This window comes from Chanodichthys erythropterus, chromosome 5 (assembly GCF_024489055.1).
Source record: "Chanodichthys erythropterus isolate Z2021 chromosome 5, ASM2448905v1, whole genome shotgun sequence".
Classification (NCBI taxonomy): Eukaryota; Metazoa; Chordata; class Actinopteri; order Cypriniformes; family Xenocyprididae; genus Chanodichthys; species Chanodichthys erythropterus.
This window is the reverse complement of record NC_090225.1, coordinates 23,504,025-23,525,236: the sequence shown is the minus strand read 5'-3', so window position 1 is coordinate 23,525,236 and position 21,212 is coordinate 23,504,025. Positions and strand designations below refer to the sequence as shown.

The 21,212-nt window shown below is 35.1% G+C and overlaps 1 protein-coding gene across 6 annotated transcripts in view; it reads left to right on the top strand.

Moving 5' to 3' along the window:
- Nucleotides 1-16,064, top strand: part of pacs2 (phosphofurin acidic cluster sorting protein 2) — a 59,899-nt gene extending 43,835 nt beyond the window's left edge. For 3 of the 6 annotated variants that reach the window (XM_067386634.1, XM_067386639.1, XM_067386633.1), the window contains 14 exons: nucleotides 524-651; nucleotides 817-949; nucleotides 1,064-1,168; nucleotides 1,710-1,816; nucleotides 1,945-2,099; nucleotides 2,188-2,298; nucleotides 3,732-3,840; nucleotides 4,323-4,355; nucleotides 7,768-7,810; nucleotides 7,903-7,945; nucleotides 12,230-12,356; nucleotides 12,434-12,660; nucleotides 12,806-12,946; nucleotides 14,683-16,064. In XM_067386634.1, the coding sequence (XP_067242735.1) occupies nucleotides 524-651; nucleotides 817-949; nucleotides 1,064-1,168; nucleotides 1,710-1,816; nucleotides 1,945-2,099; nucleotides 2,188-2,298; nucleotides 3,732-3,840; nucleotides 4,323-4,355; nucleotides 7,768-7,810; nucleotides 7,903-7,945; nucleotides 12,230-12,356; nucleotides 12,434-12,660; nucleotides 12,806-12,946; nucleotides 14,683-14,801 (1,581 nt within the window). In that variant the 3' untranslated portion in view covers nucleotides 14,802-16,064. The remainder of the gene's footprint in view (nucleotides 1-523; nucleotides 652-816; nucleotides 950-1,063; nucleotides 1,169-1,709; nucleotides 1,817-1,944; nucleotides 2,100-2,187; nucleotides 2,299-3,731; nucleotides 3,841-4,322; nucleotides 4,356-7,767; nucleotides 7,811-7,902; nucleotides 7,946-12,229; nucleotides 12,357-12,433; nucleotides 12,661-12,805; nucleotides 12,947-14,682) is intronic. The other 3 variants (XM_067386635.1, XM_067386638.1, XM_067386637.1) reach the window with 3 other exon arrangements.
- Nucleotides 16,065-21,212: the final 5,148 nt, after the last annotated feature.

Here is a 21,212-nt window from a genome sequence, read left to right as displayed (position 1 = left end):
CTTGTCTCACAATTGTGAAGACAAATCTTTTAATTGCATATCTGATTTAAGCTTCTATATAGCAAAAGAAGTTTTGTGAATAAATTCAAAGTTGTTGTTTTTTTTATAGTTTTTGTTTGCATCATCCCTCAAAAATATAAATTTTTCCCCCATATATTAAAACAATTGTTGTATTTTTAAGTTAATATTGCTGTTTATTACTATGTATTGTAATATTAGTTCATATAAATAATAATAACTATAACTATCGCAACTAATCACAATTGTGTGTAACACTATCCAAGACGCTTGACGCAATAAGTGGAGAATAACAAGGAGCAAACCAAGAGCAATGATAGTTTTGTCTACACACATTAACTAAGGACAAGAACAGACAAACAACAAGTAATAAAGGTCAAACTGAACAAAAACAAGACACAGGAATGAAAACTCAAAGAAACCCTACATGACCCTGACAGTATTACATTATATATGGTATGTTTAGTGCTTTCCAAGTTTTATTATGTGTGTCTCTGGGTTTTAGGGTCATCCTGAGGTTGTGACCCCTACCACAGAATTGGAAATGATGGACAACATGGACACTTTCATGGAGAGGTTGCCTCCTACTGGCCGGATGACCAAAACAGAGTCACTCATCATTCCATCCAACCGGTAAGGATACACATACCTTTTATCACTACGGTTAATGTATGAGGATACACATTTTGAGATAATGAGGTTTTTTCTTAAAATAAAGCTCCCTCTGGTGTTTTTTTTTTTTTTTTTTTTTTTTGTCCATCCTGTTTTTTATGTAAAAAAATATGTCTTTATCTGAAGGGTGGAGCCAAAGTTGGCAGGGCGACGGGGGCGGAGCACGTCACTTAAAGAGAGGCAGCCCAGCCGTCCGCCCAACGAGAGAGCCAACAGTCTAGACAACGAGCGCTCACTTGACACTCGCTGCCACCTACAGGTCAGATAGAATCTTGCTGCATACAACAATAGGGCCTACTCCAGTTACTAAACAGAAGCAGCAGGTTTGTTTTAAAATTTTCATTGTACCAATTTTGGCCCCTGTTCTGCTTAGATTCCACGCAAAACTGTTTACGACCAGCTGAACCACATCCTGGTGTCGGACAGCCATCTCCCCGACAGCATCATCCTCATCAACACCTCGGACTGGCAGGGCCAGGTATGATTGACAGCTGTCAATACAGCAGCATCACAGATTAGGTTTTCCGGTGACCTAAAACATATATTTATATATAATGGTATTATTATTGTAATGATAAAACAGAATACATAAAAATTTAGGGTTGGTACATTTTAATGTTTTTGTCTCTTATACTTACCAAGGCATTTATTTAATCAAAAATACACTAAAACATGAATATTCTGATGTATTTTAAAATACATTTTAAAATGTAATGTATTGCTTTGATGTCTTCAGTGTCACACGATCCTTTAGAATTCATTCTAATATGGTGATTTGATAATAAAAATAAATGTTTCTTGAGCACCAATGTTGAAAACATTCAAGCTCCTTAATATTTTTGTAGAAACCGTGATGTATTAAATACTTAAAATATGAAAAACTCAAAGTAAAACTCAAAGTAAAAGATAAGATCATGAATAAGACCTTAATAAATATGATTTATAGCATATGAATTATAAGTCTGTCATCAGTACAAAAACAGCTTCAACTCGACTCTTTTTCTCTGTTTTTCTCTCAGTATGTGTCTGAGGTGTTACAGAATCACGGACTTCCTGTTGTGTGTACATGCACCACGGCTGACATACAGGCAGCGTTCAGCACCATCATCTCTCGCATACAGAGATTGTGAGTCACTTAGTAACACTGAAGCAAAGAGACACACATACACTTTATTTCTGCCATTTTGGTTTACAGTTTGCCGGGTTAGGGACACTATGTAAAAAAAAAATTTCTCCTTTTCTCGTTCTCTTTAGTTGTAACAGTAACTCAGTCACACCGTCTCCAGTGCGGATCGGAGTAGCAGGAGCTCAGCATTACCTGTCTGCCGTTTTGCGTTTGTTTGTGGATCACTTGACACACAAAACCCCCGACTGGCTCGGATACCTGCGATTCCTTATCATCCCTCTCGGTGAGAGCAGGAGTTAAATAAAAATTAGCAGGCACTGACCAATAAAGCTACCAGAAGTGCTAAAATGTGTGTGTGTGTGTGTGTGTAGGGGTTCATCCAGTGGCTAAATATCTGGCCAGTATAGACTACAGATATAACAGTCTGTTCCAGGACTCGGCATGGAGAGATCTTTTCCACAAACCAGAAGCACCATCCTCAGGTAATTGTCTCTGTCTGTCACTCACTATCCATTCTATCCAATTGTAAATAAATAAAATTATTTATTTGAATATTAAAAATATAATAAATACATATGTAATATATTTTAATATAAATTTTAATGTATTAAAAATATATATTATAAATTACTTAATAAAAAATAGAATATCAAATCTATAACACTTTTAAATATATATATATATATATATATATATATATATATATATATATATATATATTTAAAGTGTTATAGATTTGATATTCTATTTTTATTAAGTAATTTATAATATATATTATAAATAATTATATTTAATTATAATTAATAAATAAATTGACAGTCATATATAATATAATATAATATAATATAATATAATATAATATAATATAATATAATATAATATAATATAATATAATATAATATAATATATTATGGCTGTCAATTTAACACATTCATTTGATTAACTGGTTATGGGAAAAAATAACTTGTTAAAATTATTAACGCACCCGTCCCGCCCCAGACCTACATAGGTCATCTGACATCATAGGTCATCTGTTATATTTTAGACACAATATTGTCTGCTTTTGCACAATTTTGCCAACGAAAATATTACATATAAAGCCAGAACAGAACTGCTGTGCATCTCTGAGCAACACACGCAGTGCTTCGAATCCAAGTTTTACTCATTTAGACATTTACCGCTACCTACTGGCAGTTTTAGACCACATCCACTCAAAGACACAGCTTTCTCTATCCAATCTTTTTTTTCCTCGTCTCAAGAAATATCTGCGTACTACGGAAGAGGATTAGGGCCAAGCAATAATAAAAAATAAAATCTTGAGATTAAAGTTGTTAAATTTCGATAAAAACTCATTAAGTTTCGAGAAAAAGTCTATATAAAATGTTGAGAATAAACTTGTTAAATTACGCAAAAAAAACTTCATCAAAAATCATTAAATTAGGAAAAACAAATTTGTTAAATTATGAATTTGTTCTTATAATTTAACGACTTTTTTCTCGTAATTTAATGACTTTATTCTCAACATTTTATCTCGACTTTTTTCTCAAAATGTAACCCGTTTTTTTCTTGTAATTTAACAAGTTTTTTCTCCAAATTTGACAACTTTAATCTTGAGATGGTTTTATTTTTTTATTATTGCTTGACCCTAATTCTCTTCCGTAGTGTACACACGAAACCACTGAAACTGACTTAAAACGATGTAGTATACATGCCAGACCAGTATGTGGCACTGTAATTCTGCCACAGAGATACACTAAAAACAGAGAATAAGACTTGAAGCATGTGCATAAACCTTGAGCGCTGTATACAAACAAGCACAAGTATTTTTAGTAATGTCTGTTTGATGCTTTTCTTATTTAACACAATAATGACTTGAAACGATCTTTTGGGGGCAATTTGGGGGGAAATCCAACAGTTCAGGACAGTCCGGATATTGTTTCAAGAGTGACACAGTACATGTTGGGAGCAAATGGAGCTCATCAGTTGCCCATAGCAGAGGCCATGCTCACCTACAAGCAGAAAAGGTAATACACATACACATGCACAGCGCAGACCTGATCCATATTTATATAAAAGAATGAAAAAGTTCAGAGAAGGCAACATAAATGCTGTGCTGAACACACTGAATATGGAATATCAGTGTGATTTTTAACATGGTACCACCTTATAATAAAACATATTCAAAGATTATGAGTGTCTACAATTGTATTTGGCTAAATACAATTAAAACATATCAATAATCTATTGCTTTGAATATGTGTTATGAGAGGCTGGGTTCATTTTCAGGTGCTCTAAAGATGCAGACATCTGGTTTTCCACTCAAAAACTGACACTCGAACCATGTTGTCCATTTTTCCAGATATTTGCATCTTTTTTCACGAGCATCCTCCTCCTTAAAGTCATGTTTTGGAAAGAAAGCATGTGAATGTCAATGTTTATCATCTCTGTGTGTGAATAACATACTTTATTTCTCTTTATTTTTTTCTTTTCCTTGCCCTCTCTGAAGGAAAAAGAGCTTTCATTTTGATTTTGCAGTAAGGTATTGTGGTCCTCCTGCCTGTGCTGATATCGTAGCCAATCAGATGCATATCATCTCTTGCTTCCTGTCTCTCTCTCATCTCGTATAGCATCAAGGGGAATTATGGCTGAGGGAGAGCAGAGAGATGCTTCTGAAACTCTCGAGATTCTATCCACACTTTCTGATTCGTGGGCAATTCTGGGTCAAAACTGTTCAGTGGGCTTATGTGATGGGACTTTCTCTTGTACCTGCCATACTGAGCTTTGCAGTTTCTCCTATTTATTTCTCTAAAAGCGATCCATCTCCTCAACCTCGTGCTGTCTTTGGAATAAGCCATTAAATTGTATAATGAAGGCTGCAGTGTGGAACGAATCTGAATGTTTTATTGGATCTCTTGCTGTCCTGGGATATGAATATTACCACCATCATCCTCTGAACACCTCTGATGTCCTTCAGAAGAGCAGTTTAAGCTTCTAACATTCCAAACGAAATATCCTCCCAGGACCCAGAAAAGTAGTTTAGTTCAGGAGTTTTTTGGAGCATAAGAAACATTTATTCCATGTCCTCTGTAGAGGACTTCAAAACTCAGTTATGAAAAAAATGTAATTTTTGTTCTTTAACACATTCTTCTTTAATAATGATAGATTAAATGCATTGTTTATTGGTAATAAAAGATGATTTTATTATCTAAATGAGTATTTATGTAGTACTTTGGCACAGAAATCTCAACTTCCGCTAAACGTGCATAAACCAAACCTTAAGGATAATTTCTCATTTATATTATGAAATGTATTACGGACTGATTTGTTTTAATTAATTATAATTGTTTATTAATAACTACTACAAAATTAGTGTAAACAGGTAAAAATAAGAGTTCCAAATATTATACACTTTCTTTACATTTCTTTCATATTACATTTTCTTGGCATTTAAGGTATCTGGGAAATTTTTCAATGATTAAAGTGAATTTCTGGGTCCCAGAGGATATTCTCAATTTGAATAGCAAAGTAAAGGATGCAGATTATTTCAAATGATTCCACTTCTCTAAAAAGACAAAGAAACTATCTGAGGTGAACAGACCTTAAGATGGCGGTAACATTTCTTCATTTTCTGTCTTAGCTTTGTTTTCATTTTTCTCTCCTTTAGTGATCTCTCTCTCTCTCTCTCTCTCTCTCTCTCTCTTATTTCAGAGTAAACAGCCTAAACTACACAACACTCACACTCACAGTCTTGATTCTCCAAGCAGGTGCTTGAAGTATCGCTGCTGATATTGGCTGGTTTCTCAGTTATTGGTTTCATCAGGGTCTCTTTTTTCTCTGGTGTGCAGAGCAATAAAACATCTGTTACGCTTTTCACCGAGAGCAGCTTCTATTTCTGCTCAGATGAACTCAGTGAACTCCCTATATTTGGCCTTGTGTTGTGTTGTTTTGGGGTGGTTCGTCGGCACAGATCTTTTATTACTTCGGTTCTCTTATAATTTGCTTCTGGTTCTGTGTCTAGAGATCAGAGATGGTTTAACAAAGCATGAGATTTCAGTCTAAATTTAAATCTATTTATATAAAATATTGTATTCCCCCTAAACCAATTTTGCTGAACAGAGTGGCCATTTCATAACATATTTTATTATTATTGGTAAATATAATGTACAAGTAAACAACTGCTTTCACATTATTATTGTTGCTAGATCTATAATCTCTGCTTTAGACCATCTCTGGTTCAATTAGCATGAATCTGAGCTCTGATTGGCTGAGAATGCTTCTTTCAGTTTTTTTTTTTTTTTTTTTCTATGGAGTGGATCAGGCAGTGGCATAAAGGTTGCATAAACAGTTGATTGGAATTACACAGGCTTGTCTTGCTTCACAGCATTTCTTTGCAGCATGTCTGAACAAATCAGATAGTGGCAATGGCAAATTCAGTGTTAGAAGCCTTTTCTCCTCAGAGATCAACATGTTTCTTTAATAGATATAATCTACAATGCCTCAGAAAGATACTATGGATTAGTGTTGTTAAAAGTACTGACTTCGGTACCAAGTCTACTGAAATTTAAAAAATGTGAGTGCTGTTGAGTGGTGTTAAACACCTCTGATTGGCCATTGTTTTCACACGCTAATCAGATATTGGCTACTACAATGATCAATGCTTCAAAAACATGTTGTAAATAGACATCAATGACGCTCTTCACCAAGAGTTTACACAGATAAACACACCCCGCTTCAAACACTCCCGTGTGTTGATCATTGTAGCCAATCACAGACATATATGTTGAGCGCGTCAACACAATGACCAATCAGATGTGTTTACGAATTTTCTCAACAGCGCTCAAAGCAACACATTTTTAAAATTTCAGTACCGACTTGGTATAAAGTTAGTACTTTTGACAACACTACTATGGATGTGTTTTAGCGTAGGGCTGTCCGGTATGACGATATGTATCGTTAACAACAATATATCCTGAAAAGGAACTTGGTGTGGTGCTCATGCTGACTGGCACACTGCCAAAGTGCGCACACAGAAAGCTGCCTCTATCAGAAGATGATCGCGAATTTGGGACGTGCTCAATGTTATGTCTCGAGCCAAAGGAAACTGTGTAAACCGGATGTGAATGCGTTTGGTCTTAAAGTGACAGCAGCCTAATATACCTACCTGCTGCTCTGTGTCATTAATGTGAATCAAACAAAAGAGAAAATAACTTACTGCTCTTGACTGAATAACTTTTTATAGCTTTAATAAGAATAAATTTATATTTAATTCATACAGTGAAGACTATGACCAAGACTTTGACTTATACATTTCTGTACTAATTCTAACTGCAAGTTAAATAAACCTATTGTATCTGAAAAACTTCATTTGTGTATGTATGTATGTATGTATGTGTATATATATATATATATATATATTGGTCATATCGCCCACCCATGGATTGTGGTTACTATAGTTTTTCATTCATTTCTAGGGAGAAAATAAAACCTGATAGATTTATTTTTTTTAATGAAGAAAAGCATTCCAAAAAGAATTTGTTTTCTGTTCTTTAAATAAACCCAAACATTGAGAATAATGCCAGTTAACTGAATAAAAGAAGCTAAAATAACTTTCTGAATTGTGTGAAATGTGCAGCAGCAGATCTATTATCATCTTGCTGAATTGCTTGAATTCCGCCTTCTTTTTGCTGCTGCTTTTCAACTAGCTAGCAAAAAAATCAGTTCTGAATGGTTATTTTTTAGTTAATGTAATATGTAAAACACCACACAAATATATTTAGAAGTTTTTTCTTTCTAAAATAGTCAAATCTGTTTCTTCATAGTAGTGAATAGGTAACTATGCTAAGCAGGATTTGTTTTCCCTTGAGGTTGGTCGGGCCTTTTTGCCCACTGTATTAATTTACTAGTCCGTAAACAATGTGGTCATGTTTACACGTCTCCTTTTTTCTTCACAGTCCTGATGAAGACTCGTGCCAGAAATTCATCCCTTTCATTGGGGTATGTTGTCCATTTACAATTAAGTTTATAATTTGATATATTTTCATTGCTGTATTTGACTCAAAGTATATTTGTTTTCAACCTGACTGCAGGTGGTGAAAGTGGGGATTGTTGAACACACTTCTGCCACATCTGGTTAGTTATACCTTCAATGTATTATGTATTAAATAAGGCTGTCATCTGAACATGTTAACCCTGTAAAGCCTGACATATGAAATAATAGTCAGAAAAATCACATGGAACAAATTTTGAAATGCAAAAAAAACAAAAATCTAAACAAAAATCTAAAAAAAAAAAAGTTGAATGTGTTGTTTTTTTGTTGAGTATCATTTTTGATACATCAGGCTTTTATGGCTTATATAGCTCACATTCAATGAGGAAAAAACTTAAATTTTACTCAGAGGCCCAAACTGAGCAAAAATATGCAGTTTTGGTGCAGTTGATATTTAGATGGCCAAAAAGTTAGATTAAATCTGATTAAAACATGTAATGCAATGCAATAGAGTAATGATTGAGAGATATACAAATAAATGTTTCTCAAAAGGCCAAAAGCAGCTTAGAATGAGCCATTTCTATCTACATACACTGCGGGTCCCCTTACATGTTTTGCGCCGACATGTTTCTATAGTAGCACTAAATGGACAAACTTCTCTACAGAGTGCGTTTGCTTGACTGGCTACTCTCTGCTGTCTCCGACGATGACATCTTTGTCCTGTTTTGGCCACCGTAGCTTCTCTATATTGCAATCTCACCACTAGATGGCTCAAATTTACTTTACTAATTTACACTTTAAAGGTGCCCTAGAATTAAAAATTGAATTTATCTTGGCATAGTTGAATAACAAGAGTTCAGTACATGGAAAAGTCATACAGTGAGTTTCAAACTCCATTGTTTCCTCCTCCTTATGTAAATCTCATTTGTTTAAAAGACCTCCGACGAACAGGCGAATCTCAACATAAAACAATCATTAATATGTACGCCCCCAATATTTGCATATGCCAGCTCATGTTCAAGGCATTACACAAGGGCAGCCAGTATTAACGTCTGGATCTGTGCACAGCTGAATCATCAGACTAGGTAAGCAAGCAAGAACAACAGCGAAAAATGGCAGATGGAGCAATAATAACCATGATATCATGATATTTTTAGTGATATTTGTAAATTGTCTTTCTAAATGTTTTGTTAGCATGTTGCTAATGTACTGTTAAATGTGGTTAAAGTTACCATAATTTATTACTGTATTCGCTGAGACAAGACTGTTGTTATTTTCATTTTTTAAACAGAGTCTGTATAATTCATAAACACAACTTCATTCTTTATAAATCTCTCCAACAGTGTGTAATGTTAGCTTTAGCCACGGATCACAGCCTCAAACTCATTCAGAATCAAATGTAAACATCCAAATAAATACCATACTTACATGATCTGATATGCTGCATGACAAACACTTTGTAAAGATCCATTTTGAGGGTTATATTTGCTGTTTGAACTTTGTTTATGCTGGTTAAGGCAAGCGCAAGCTCCGGGGGTGGGGAGCACGAGATTTAAAGGAGCCGCGCAGCCTGAATCGGCGCATATTTAATGATGCCCCAAAATAGACAATTACAAAATTAATAAAAAAAAAAAACTGGGGTATTTTGAGCTGAAACTTCAGACACATTCAGGGGACTCCTTAGACTTATATTACATCTGTAGCAAATTAGCTCAAAATAAATATGAATAATTAATCATAACTAGTTATAATTAATTATTAATATTTTAATCAGTTAATAAAATTAACTTAATGTAATAAAATTAATATTACAATCAATTAACCTGTTGTTCAATGAACACACAGTGTTAATTGTTTATTAATTCTAAGAAATGTTCATTTCCAGGTTATGGGAAATAACAATCTTATTCTACTAAAGCCTGTAGTCAGGACTGACATGAATAGGGACTCCCGTATATGAGCGAAAACACAGACAACCTTACGTGTGACATGAACAAGACTTTATTAACTAGACTAAACACTCAAACTACTCTAACATTCACACACATACATGCATACAGTTTACCAAGAGAGAGAGGGCTAAAGCAGAGTACAGGAAGCAAGAGGTTACAGCATTGTTGTACATTTCAGCAGATCAACAGCCTTGAGCAAACCATCAGTTTAGTTTTAACAGGCCCTTCTTTAAAAGGGGTAAGGATACTCAATGTATCCGATAATGAGACTAAGTTTGATACTTGCATGTCTCTCCAAGTTGAATTAAAACTGTCCTGATGCAATTTGTGGAGGCTTCCGTTGAATCTTTGCTGATATTGTCTTGATGAAAGAGAACCAGTTGGATTCAGAGGATCTTTGGTGAATGGAAGGTCTAGGCCGAGGCCTGGCACAAGCTTGGGGTTCCTTAGAAGCTTCTAGCTTCTTAAAGCATCATCTTGACGTCAGCATTTGTCATTAAAAGAGAAGAGAGATTTATTCTTGTGATCAGTGAATATAAGGGGTGAAGATATTACACCCTCAGGTGTCTGAGCCAATAAGGAGTTCCCCTTTCAGAGGGAAGTTTTACGAGTCTTTGTTTGTAGCAAGATATTGGCATAAGACACTGGATTGGATGAATGAGAGAATAACCTTCTAGATTCTTATAATACTAACATGTCACAGAGTTGGTAACATGTAACATAAATGACCAAATAGGAAATGAAAGTTGGAGTCCGTAGATACCAAGCATGCTGCCAATGTGATCTCAGTTAACTATACATTTGCAACTATGGAACATTAATACCAAAATAGTTCAAAAGAGAGAATTAATACATAGAATAAAGTCTATAAAAGGAAAGTCATGAGATGGGAAACTTGGATACATGTTTATACATTTCCCAAGTGGTTATATAGAGAATACATAGGATTAAGAGAGTTTATTTGTCCTTCTCAGGAAGAATGAGTCACTAGTCTCTCCAGAATTCTTCTGGATCATAAAAGTACCATATAACTGTAACAGGACACCTAGGTTGGCCTGTGTGCTAGCAACATTGGGATGCTGGTTACAGTTTTAGGGGGATGAGTTCAGAGAACTTTGATAGTGAGAGTGAGTTTATGGGTAATTCATTAAATACAATGAATAATTGTGTGGCTGATTGGTCCAGACGTTACACATCTTTTAAAAAGACGTTCTACGGCACCTTTAAAATCTTCCTGGCCTACTGACATTTGTTATGACATGTACTTCAAAAATGACAATACTCATGATAACTTTCGATCACTCTACAATAAGTAAATTCACTTCACCAGCTAATCGCTCTTTGACAGTGATGCCATAGAAATATACAGGGCTACCGCAAAATCTGAAGTTCAAACATAAAATTGTAAAGATGGTTTCTCGCTTGTTTCTCAGGCGCATAAGGTCTGTAGGGGTAAAGGGTTAGTTCAGCCAAAAATGAAAATTCTGTCATTAATTACTCACCCTCATGTCATTCCAAACCTGTAAGACCTTCATTCATCTTCAGAACACATATTAAGATATTTTTAATGAAATCCGATGGCTCAGTGAGGCCTGCATTGACATCAAGATAATAAACACTTTCAGATGCCCAGAAAGCTACTAAAGACATATTTAAAACAGTTCATGTGACTACAGCGGTTCAACCTTAATGTTATGAAGCAACGAGAATACTTTTTGTGCCCCAAAAAACTAAATAACGACTTTATTCAGCAATATCTAGTGATGGGCGATTTCAAAACACTGCTTCATGAAGCTTTACAAATATTTTGTTTCGAATCAGTGGTTCGGAGCATGTATCAAAATGCCAAAGTCACGTGATTTCAGTAAACGAGGCTTCGTGTTTCGAAATTTCAGTGGTTCACCACTGGGGGGCGTGACTTTGGCAGTTTTATACACTCTCCGAACGATTAATTCGAAACAAAATATTCATAAAGCTTCGAAGCTTCATGAAGCAGTGTTTTGAAATCGCCCATCACTAGATATTGTTGAATAAAGTCATTATTTAGTTTTTTTGGGCACAAAAAGTATTCTCGTTGCTTCATAACATTAAGGTTGAACCGCTGTAGTCACATGAACTGTTTTAAATATGTCTTTAGTAGCTTTCTGGGCATCTGAAAGTGTTATCTTGCTGGCAATGCAGGCCTCACTGAGCCATCGGATTTCATCAAAAATATCTTAATTTGTGTTCTGAAGATGAACGAAGGTCTTACAGGTGTGGAAAGGCATGAGGGTAAGTAATAAATGACAGAATTTTCATTTTTGGGTGAACCAACCCTTTAAGAAAGTAAAATGAATTATAAAAATGCATTTATTTAAAAAACTTCTAACAGCCCTAATATGAAATATAACCAATCGTGAACCTACAGTATTTATTATATGTAAATATGTCAATGTGGTTTATGAATGATCTGTGCATGTGATATTGTGTTTGTAGGTGATTCAGATGATGCTGCTCCTGTGGGATCTGCTCTTCTCTCCTCTACTCCTCCTTCACAGATCTCCCCATTACTGAAAGAAGTATCTCCAACGCCTCCCTCTTCTCCCTCTGTACACTTGTCCAGGTACAAACAAACAAACGCATACATTGTCTGTGATCTCTTTAGTCTTCTATTTCCTCAACTTGTGTGTGTGGATGCAGTTCTCCTGGAGGGGGCCAGGGGGAGTTGATGGGCCTTCAGGTTGATTATTGGATTGCTCCGTCAGAGAGGAAGAAAGAACTGGAGAAGAGAGACTCCTCTGGCAAAATCACGCTTAGGTGCACCTTCCGCTCACTGCAGGTTAGCCGCCTCCCACTGGGCGGAGCAGAGATTACACATCAGCCGACCATGTCCATGACTGTTGTCACCAAAGAGAAAAATAAAAAGGGTAAGACATGAAAAAACAGAAAAATGACACAGTGCCACAGTAACACATTACATTTACATTACAGCAACACATTCAGTGACAGTCAGTTTATAAAGTGTACTGTGTTGTTGAATAAGCATCAGAAACACTCTGTCTCTGTGTTCAGTGATGTTTCTGCCTAAAAAGACCAAGGATAAGGAGGCGGAGTCTAAGAGTCAGGTGATAGAGGGCATAAGTCGACTCATCTGCACAGCCAAACACCAGCAGACCATGCTGAAAGGTGATCAGCCAATCAGAATTCATCAAAGTAATCACTACAACTTTCAATACAATCAGAAAATCATGCTTAAAGGGGTCATATCATCACATCATCAGTTCATTGTACTTTGAAAACAAACATATTGCAAAACTTCCTCCACAGTCTGAAAAGCGACTAAGCTGCAAAAGTGGCACATTTAAATGCAAAACATTTTGTGGATCTGCAACAAGTAATGCCAGTCTTGCATAGACACTGTTATTGAAGAATAGAGCTGTTAAAAGCAGCTCTTAAACACTGACTAACAATATATAAATGGACTGAAGGGATTTAAAGCTGCAGTCATTAAGTTTTGCCTCTTTGTTGCCATCTCTGTTTGAAACCTGTAATTGCAGTTTTTCGTGGAATTATCTTTACGTGGGTTGTGCATCGGCACGGCTCCTCAGAGCGGATGAATCTAATGTTTGCTGTCAGTCACCACATTGGTGTACTGTATTTCAGAATCACAGATTGTACACTTGAAAGTATGACCAAAATAAGAATTTTCACTGGGAAATGTCATCTGAACAAGTAAGTAACAGTAAGAAAAAAAGCATTACAATAAATCACGCTGCCAATGGTGATTAAATCTAACAATCACGTCAAACCGTTCAAATTATTATTATTGTTATACTTTGCTCTCAAATTATTAATGTTAACAACATCAGCATTGCGTGACTACATGTATTTAGTGTGTATTAGAATTACCTGTAGATTTCAATTTCTGTATCCACTCCACAGTCCGAAGTCTTTCGCGTTTTGACTACGGTTGAAATCTCCAGTTGTCATTGATGATTGTCATTTGGATCTTTCTGGATTACAATCCATCATCAAAATGATAAGTTTAATTATTGCAGGTCCTGTGAGAAAAGGCTATAAATGATCCGCCTCACATGCCATATATCCTACTAGCTGGGACTCCTTCTTTATGTAAACAGAGAAGTGACGTATTGACGCAAAAACGAATGGCGACATGCTCGAATTCCCCGCGGAAACCTACCAGTACTTCTCTTATTAGAAAACATTATTACAAGCTTACCGTTGTGAATCGGGCTAAGGTAAGGAGATATGATTGAGACATGAAATTATTTTGGATCATTTTTTTACCAAATTACAGACTGCAGCTTTAAAATGAATAATGAAAATTATGTAGAAAATGACCCCTTTAAGTAATCTATATATGAATGCAAACCGCACTGTCAATTAAATATAAGATTTTTTTTTTTTTTACAATAATAAAATATATATAGTTCAAAATGTTGGGATCAATATTTTTTTGTAAAGAAATTAATATTTTTATTCAGCATTTATTATGAAGTTTTACATTGTTACTAAAGATTTCAAGTGTTCAATTGTTACTAAACAAATTTCATCAAAGAATCCTGAAAAAAATGTTTCACAGTTTCCACAAAAATATTAAGCAGCACAACATTAATAATAAGAAATGTCTCTTAAACACCAAATCAGCATATTAGAATGTTTTCTGAAGGATCATGTGACACAGAAGACTGGAGTAATGATGCTGAGAATTCACTTTAAAAAATACTTTAAAAAATATTTAAAAAATTGTAGACCCCAAACTTTTGAACTGTGATGTGTGTGTGCATATATATATATATATATATATAATATATATATATATTATTACATGCTTCTCTACATAATTTAGATATAAATAAGGTATAATTGATGTTTGTGGAATCGGCTAAAAACTCAGTCATGTGTGTTTGTATTTTTGCTCTCTGCAGTGTTGATAGATGGAGTAGAATGGAATGATGTGAAGTTTTTTCAGCTGGCAGCTCAGTGGTCATCTCACGTCAAACACTTCCCGCTTGCCATCTTCGGACCCTCCAAAGGGCCTTACTGAACTACAGCCTCACACCTTCACTCCTCTATGCTACGGCTGCCTTTACACTCAGTGCTGCCTGATGTTTTTATTTAAAATATCTGCTTTCTCACGGTTTGTCTGTTTTTTGTTTTTTTTTATTTTGACATTTGATTGTTCTTTTATGAAAGACTTGATGCAGTCTTGGAAACAGGGCATATTTTTTGATTACTTATGTTGAGCTTTTAAAACCCTCCAGTGGTTATAGTAAAAAGACTAATGAACTGAATCTTTACAACTGATTTAACTCCATGACTAGAGAGTTTTGTGTCATTCTGCAAAGCTGTATCCACACATTTGAGCATCATTTGAGCAGCCATCACACTTGTGGGAGAGCAAACCAGCAAAAGGGAGAAAGGAACGATGCTTTCATTTATCAAAAGGACAAACTCTGGACTGGATTTTGCTTTGGATGGATTTTCCATGTGGCTTAGTCCTGAAGACGGCTGAAGCATTTTATCCCTCTCTCTCACTCTATAACCTCAGCGAGGTCAGAGAGTCTTTCGAAGGTTAATTGTGTGCGTATGTGTATGTGTGCGTGTTGCAGACTTAACCTTGTTATATGTGGTTTACTTTTTTCTGTAGGTTTGTGTGTGTGTGAATGTATTCACTGATGGTACTGAACGCTAAAGCACTTTTAAAACATTACTAGATTGTGTTTTTGTTATAATGCTTCCTGTAGTGCACAGCGCTGTTCACTCCAGATAAAAACTGCAGCAAAGCTTTATGGGAACTTTGAAACTGGACTGGGTGTCTGTGTCTGCATTAGATGGACCACTGTCACACCTGTGTGCTGCACTCTTTAAAATCGTTTTAATATTTAATTTCTTAGAATGAAATGTATGTTCTGTTTTGTTTGTTGGCTTGTTTGAGGATGTCAAATAACCCCCAGATGCTGTATTGGATTTAAAATAATGTGCCTAAATATTTTTAGAACATATTCAGGTCATACTTCACCCCAAAATCAAAAGAAAAGAAATAAGAAATTATATTTGGATTTGTAGAAATGCAGCCTATTTTTAGGACAAATAATTACATTTTTAAATAACAAATAATTCAGATTTCAATTAAATGTTTTTCCATTGTAATATATTTCATTTTCAAGTACAAATTTACACATCATTATTACAGTATTTTTTTACTGTAATACACATAATGAAAATTTTCAATTTGTTAACACTACTATTAATGCATTAGGTATCAATGAAATAAAATGAACAATATTTACACATTTATTAATCTTAATTACCACATTTTTTACATTTCAAGTTGTATAAATTAACATGAATGTATTATGAATTAACAAATATAATATATTTATAAATTAACATTAAACTAGATTAATAAGTACTGTTTAAAAAAAAAAAAATATATATATATATATATATATATATATATATATATATATATATATATATATATATATATTATTCATGGTTAGTTCATGAGACCAAATGTGTTAATTAATTAAACCTTATAAAGTTTTGGCAAAAATCTAATGAGAATCACCTTCTGAATAATAAGAAGCAAAACATTTGAGTAATGACACTCGATTTGTCACAATCTAGAAAAACTTAATGACTAAAAAAAAAAAAAAAAAATGTTCTTCTGCTTTTGGAGTGAAATATGACTGGTGTGTTCCTCGAACACTAAAAGAAGGAGCTACATAAATGCCACTATATCTTAATCTCACTAAATGTAGCATAAGAATTACAGTGTTCCACAGCCTGTGTGCTTATACCTGCCTGTAGGTGAGATGAGCATGTGTAGATACTGATGTCTCAGTGTTATAAAGGTATTAGACATGCCTTTTTCATAAGGCCTTTTAGGGAGGCTCTGAACTATCTCTTAGTCTCTGTTTTTCAGGATGGAGAGATCATTTAATCCTCATTTAGAGTAGATTTAAATCGAATTATATTGTGCCTCACTTGCTCCTTAGAAAGCCAAAATATGTCAAAAAACAAATCCATCCGTGAGGGAACCATCCCGTACTTCAACTCAGACTCGCACTTGTCACGATTAATGCAAGCTAGTGGCAAACCTGTGCAGTGATGTCAGTGTTGTTCTGTTTATGGTCAGCAGAGGTTTGGTGCAGTGTAATGGAAATATTTCATGCTTGTCCAGACTGTAAAAGGTTCATAATTTATCATACACAGTATGTAAGGAGCTGTGCTGATGATGTCAGCTTATAGTTAAAGCTGTGCTAAAGAACTCTGTTTGTTTGTTTAAATGTATACCTGCCACTAGTATTAGTTGTTTTTTTTAAATAAAAAATATATAATTTAAAAAAAACTTTTAGCTTTTTAATTTAAATGTTCTGCTCCAGTTATGGGGGATTACTTGGATAAATTTGTATTTGTAAGAAAAACTGTTGAAAAAATACTACCACTGTAATTCCTTAACTGGAATTTAATAAACTACACACACTAAGATGCTTTTGTTCTGGGTCCTGCTTGTGATTTTTATACTTGTTGGATGAATATTAAACAGATCAAGTCATCAAACATTGATACAAAACTCAGCTAGAAATGCAAGCAACTATATGAGACAAGTCTGCAGTTCTCTGAATATCACAATGCTAAATGTTTTGGAATGTCTTTTGACTCATCTTGTAAAATATGAATGTAAAAAATATAAAGCTCATGAATCTCTACATTTTATATGGAATTTATAATTTAGCAGATTTATTATTTAATAATGTGTTAAAGAAGTCCCCCTGTAGTCAATAATTTTATCCCTTAAAACTAATCTTTGATCACCAAAATGACACATTTAAACATTTTTTCCTGTGAAAAGAAATTTCTTCATGCCTTAAAATAGCTTGAATGTAACTCTACACCCTTGCTTCATGTATAGAGTACCTCAGAGATGAGGGCTGCGTCGGAAAACCTAGGTAGCCGTCTTGCTGCCTCGCTGTCTTATAAGAGAATGACTTTTACGGCAGCGTTTGTGCATGAAGGCACCTCACGAAACTGAGCGTAACGGTTTAATGATATGGAAGGCCAAAAGGGCCAAAACGTGTGAAACGGACGTCTTAACACGTAATTACGTGTTAACGCGCAAATGACATGTTAACGCGTAATTACGTGTTAACGCGCAAATGACGTGTTAACGCGTAATTACGTGTTAACACGTTATTTGCGAAATAAAAAACGTGGGACTTTACCACCACCTGGTGGTGTGGTGTACTTGCACAAGCAGATTAGGATTGCAAATGGCAGGATTTTGTCTAAAATAAATCTTTAAAAATGAACAGTGAGCATAAATAGGCTACAACTATGGCTACACATAATAATTATAGCATACATTTTTTATTTGTATTTATTTTAATCCTAACACATGTCTTCAAATGAATGAATGTTGTTGCTCTCAAAACAATTAACACAGCACAGTAAACACTCTTATGTTGATGAAATTTCATTATTCACTGCACTGCAGTTTATTCTAGTAATACGTTTATTAAAAACTAAATTATATCATCATAACTACAGGTGTGTTCACTATTGATTTTATAACATATTCATCTAGACATACACTAATGAAAGTACATGCTTATTATTGTTTTTTAATGAGTGGTTTTGTTATAATCTTTTCCCACTTCCCCCAAAAATTACATAGCCTACACAAACATCCAGCAAATGTTGTACAGTACTGCAATCACTAATGTTTACTCACGAATTTAAATCTGCCTAGAGAATTTCATCTACATCATAGAACATTCTTATGCATTATGGAGGGAAAAATCATTATGAATGTTGAATCCATGGTTCTTCTCAACATCTGCAGGCCTCCTTCATTGTTGTTGTTGTTTTTTTACTCTTTTTTTGTAGTAAACTATATTCATGTTTCTGGTAAAGGTTTGCTCTTGTTTACCTGATTTTTAATACTGCTTTCATGTGCTGGTGTGTGTGTATACAAGAAAAGAATTGGTTCTTATAGATCTGTTAGTTTTGTGACAGTTTTACTGTTTGAATTTGTAATAAACACATACAACGTGTGGTGTGTAGATAAATAAAATGTATTACAAATGTATTTACAAATGTAAAACAAAATTATTTACAATAATATAAACAAATAGAAGACGGAATAAGCATGTATGTATAGGAAACAACTCAAGAATGTATTCCAACGATATTCTCCATAGTCTGTTCCCCATTGTTTTCCTGTGTGTATCTCTATAGTCAGCCAGTGTGCTTCAGCCATCCGTCTGTCCAGCAATTCACGATTCCCTCATCTGTAAGAAATTACATTTCAGTAATTATCTCCTTTCATCGAAAGTACCATTTAATTGTCAACTCTGATTTCTGTCATTACGCCCAGTGCTGTCAATAAAACATAATGTTCACCTAATTCCAAATTTATCTATTCGGTTTCCTGCAAAAGTGGCTCTTCCGTGTACGTGTGCGTCACCCTTTCGTCAATGTCGTTGACTCTTGATGATTGATGAGGTAAGCTCAGTGTAGTGCTTGGGTCACTATATCATGAATAATTTAAATAAATAAAGGTGTTGTGTCACGTTGACATTGCCTGTCGTAACTGTTTGTAATCCTTCTCATGACTAATTAATATGGTGATACGCACGATTCAGATCGTTTTATTATTAATGAGATTGTGAACGAGCACTTACGTAATGGTTACGATGTGCTCAAGTCTGGCGCAACTTCCTTTTAACCAAAAACTTTTGGCGGCGAGGAAGAAAGTAGTAGTAGTAGACTTTTTTTTTCATCAGCAGCAGGACATGGCGCGGAGAGAGTTTCTTACAGACTGCAATAGGGCATTTCGGGAGTGTACTCGGTTGGCTCAAACAGACGATCGGGATGCTATAGCAATAATAATTTCAAGGTAAGTGATCTTGTTTTGTGGCACTGGACGCCCATTATTTCCCCCAGGGGCGGACAAGGCTATCGGCAGTACCGGGAGTTTTCCCTGTGGGCCGCTGGACAACGTGGGCCGGCCCTTTGCAATGTAAATGTATGAATGAATTGTAGTAAATAGTCCATAGGCCCATCTTTCCGTCAGCACAGACGAATTGTTCGCGCGGGCGCGGCCCACAAAGACTCTAATCAGTGTGCTCAGTCTGTCTAAAAGCGCTTATCAATGTCAAAATGTTTGAGATAACCAATCAAATCAAAGGAGGCGGGATTTACTGTCCACGGAAACCGAGAAGCGCTGCACTATTAATGCTTGTAGAATGCGAGCCGAGATAACATAAGCAGCTGAACAAAACAATATAGCCTACAGCAATGTTTGCCAACTGTTTACGATAAATAGTAATAAACTGTTAAACGACGGGGATTCATTTCTAGGACGCACTTCTGACCTTTTCGGATTGTTATTCTTCACACATTGGATAAAGAAACATTAACGTAACCTATAGTGTTCAGCATGTCAGATAAAAGTGAATGTGTGTCTGTTGTCAGGATTTCTTCAGTAATTTCACAATCATAAAACTCGAAATATTCTCAAACTTAAACTGCATGGCAAAACCAGCAGCTTTCATATAACCTATGTCCCGTAAAGTGTAAAACATAATTTTCTAATAGTTCACACGCATTATTTTACAGACTGGCGATCAAAAGTTTGAAATAAGACTTCTTTAATGTTTTTGAGGCGGAGAAGTAGGAGGAGGAAGATAAGTATTCTCTTGAGAAGGAATGCAATGAAGCATTTTGCCTTTAACAAATACCCAAACGCCCCTTTCTCCTAGCATTTTTGTGCGCACAATGTCCATCTGTCGTGCTCGCTTGCTCTCAATAGGCTACTGAGAATCATAAGTTAGGAAAGTCTGTCCTTCTCGGGCAGGTTTTTATTAGTTTCGGTTTAGGAAAAAGGGCTCCACTTAATATTAAGTGGCCTTAATACTATGTACCTGTACGTACATCAAAAAGTAAGTACAGTGTACTTATTGGGTTCATATTGAATTGCAAATCACTTTTGCTGCTATTGAAGTGGGATGTGGGTAAGGTTAGGTACAGGTTTGGTGGTATGGGTTTAAGGGTAGGGGTAAGGTGTAAGGGATGGGTCAACAGTGTTGGTTGGGTTGGTTAAAAAAAGCTTTAGATCACTCCACAAGCACGCAGCTTATAGTTGCATGAGTTCCACTTGGACGTAAAAAGCAAAATTGTCTTGCTATTGGATCCAAACCTTTGAAACGTTGTTTGAGCTGGACCTACTCTGAACCTGTTTAGTCATAGGAGAGTCACGTCATAAAAAAGCTTTAGTTATTTATTTGTTAGTTATTTGCGGCTTCCAATTTCATTTAGCGATATAAAGTTTGGAGTTTTGTTTTTGAATTTCATCTCTATTTATTTGCTGCTAGCCAACGCATTTATCAGATCCAAAAGCATTGTTGAGAGGAGTTATGGAAAAGCACAAACGAATGATATCATCAAT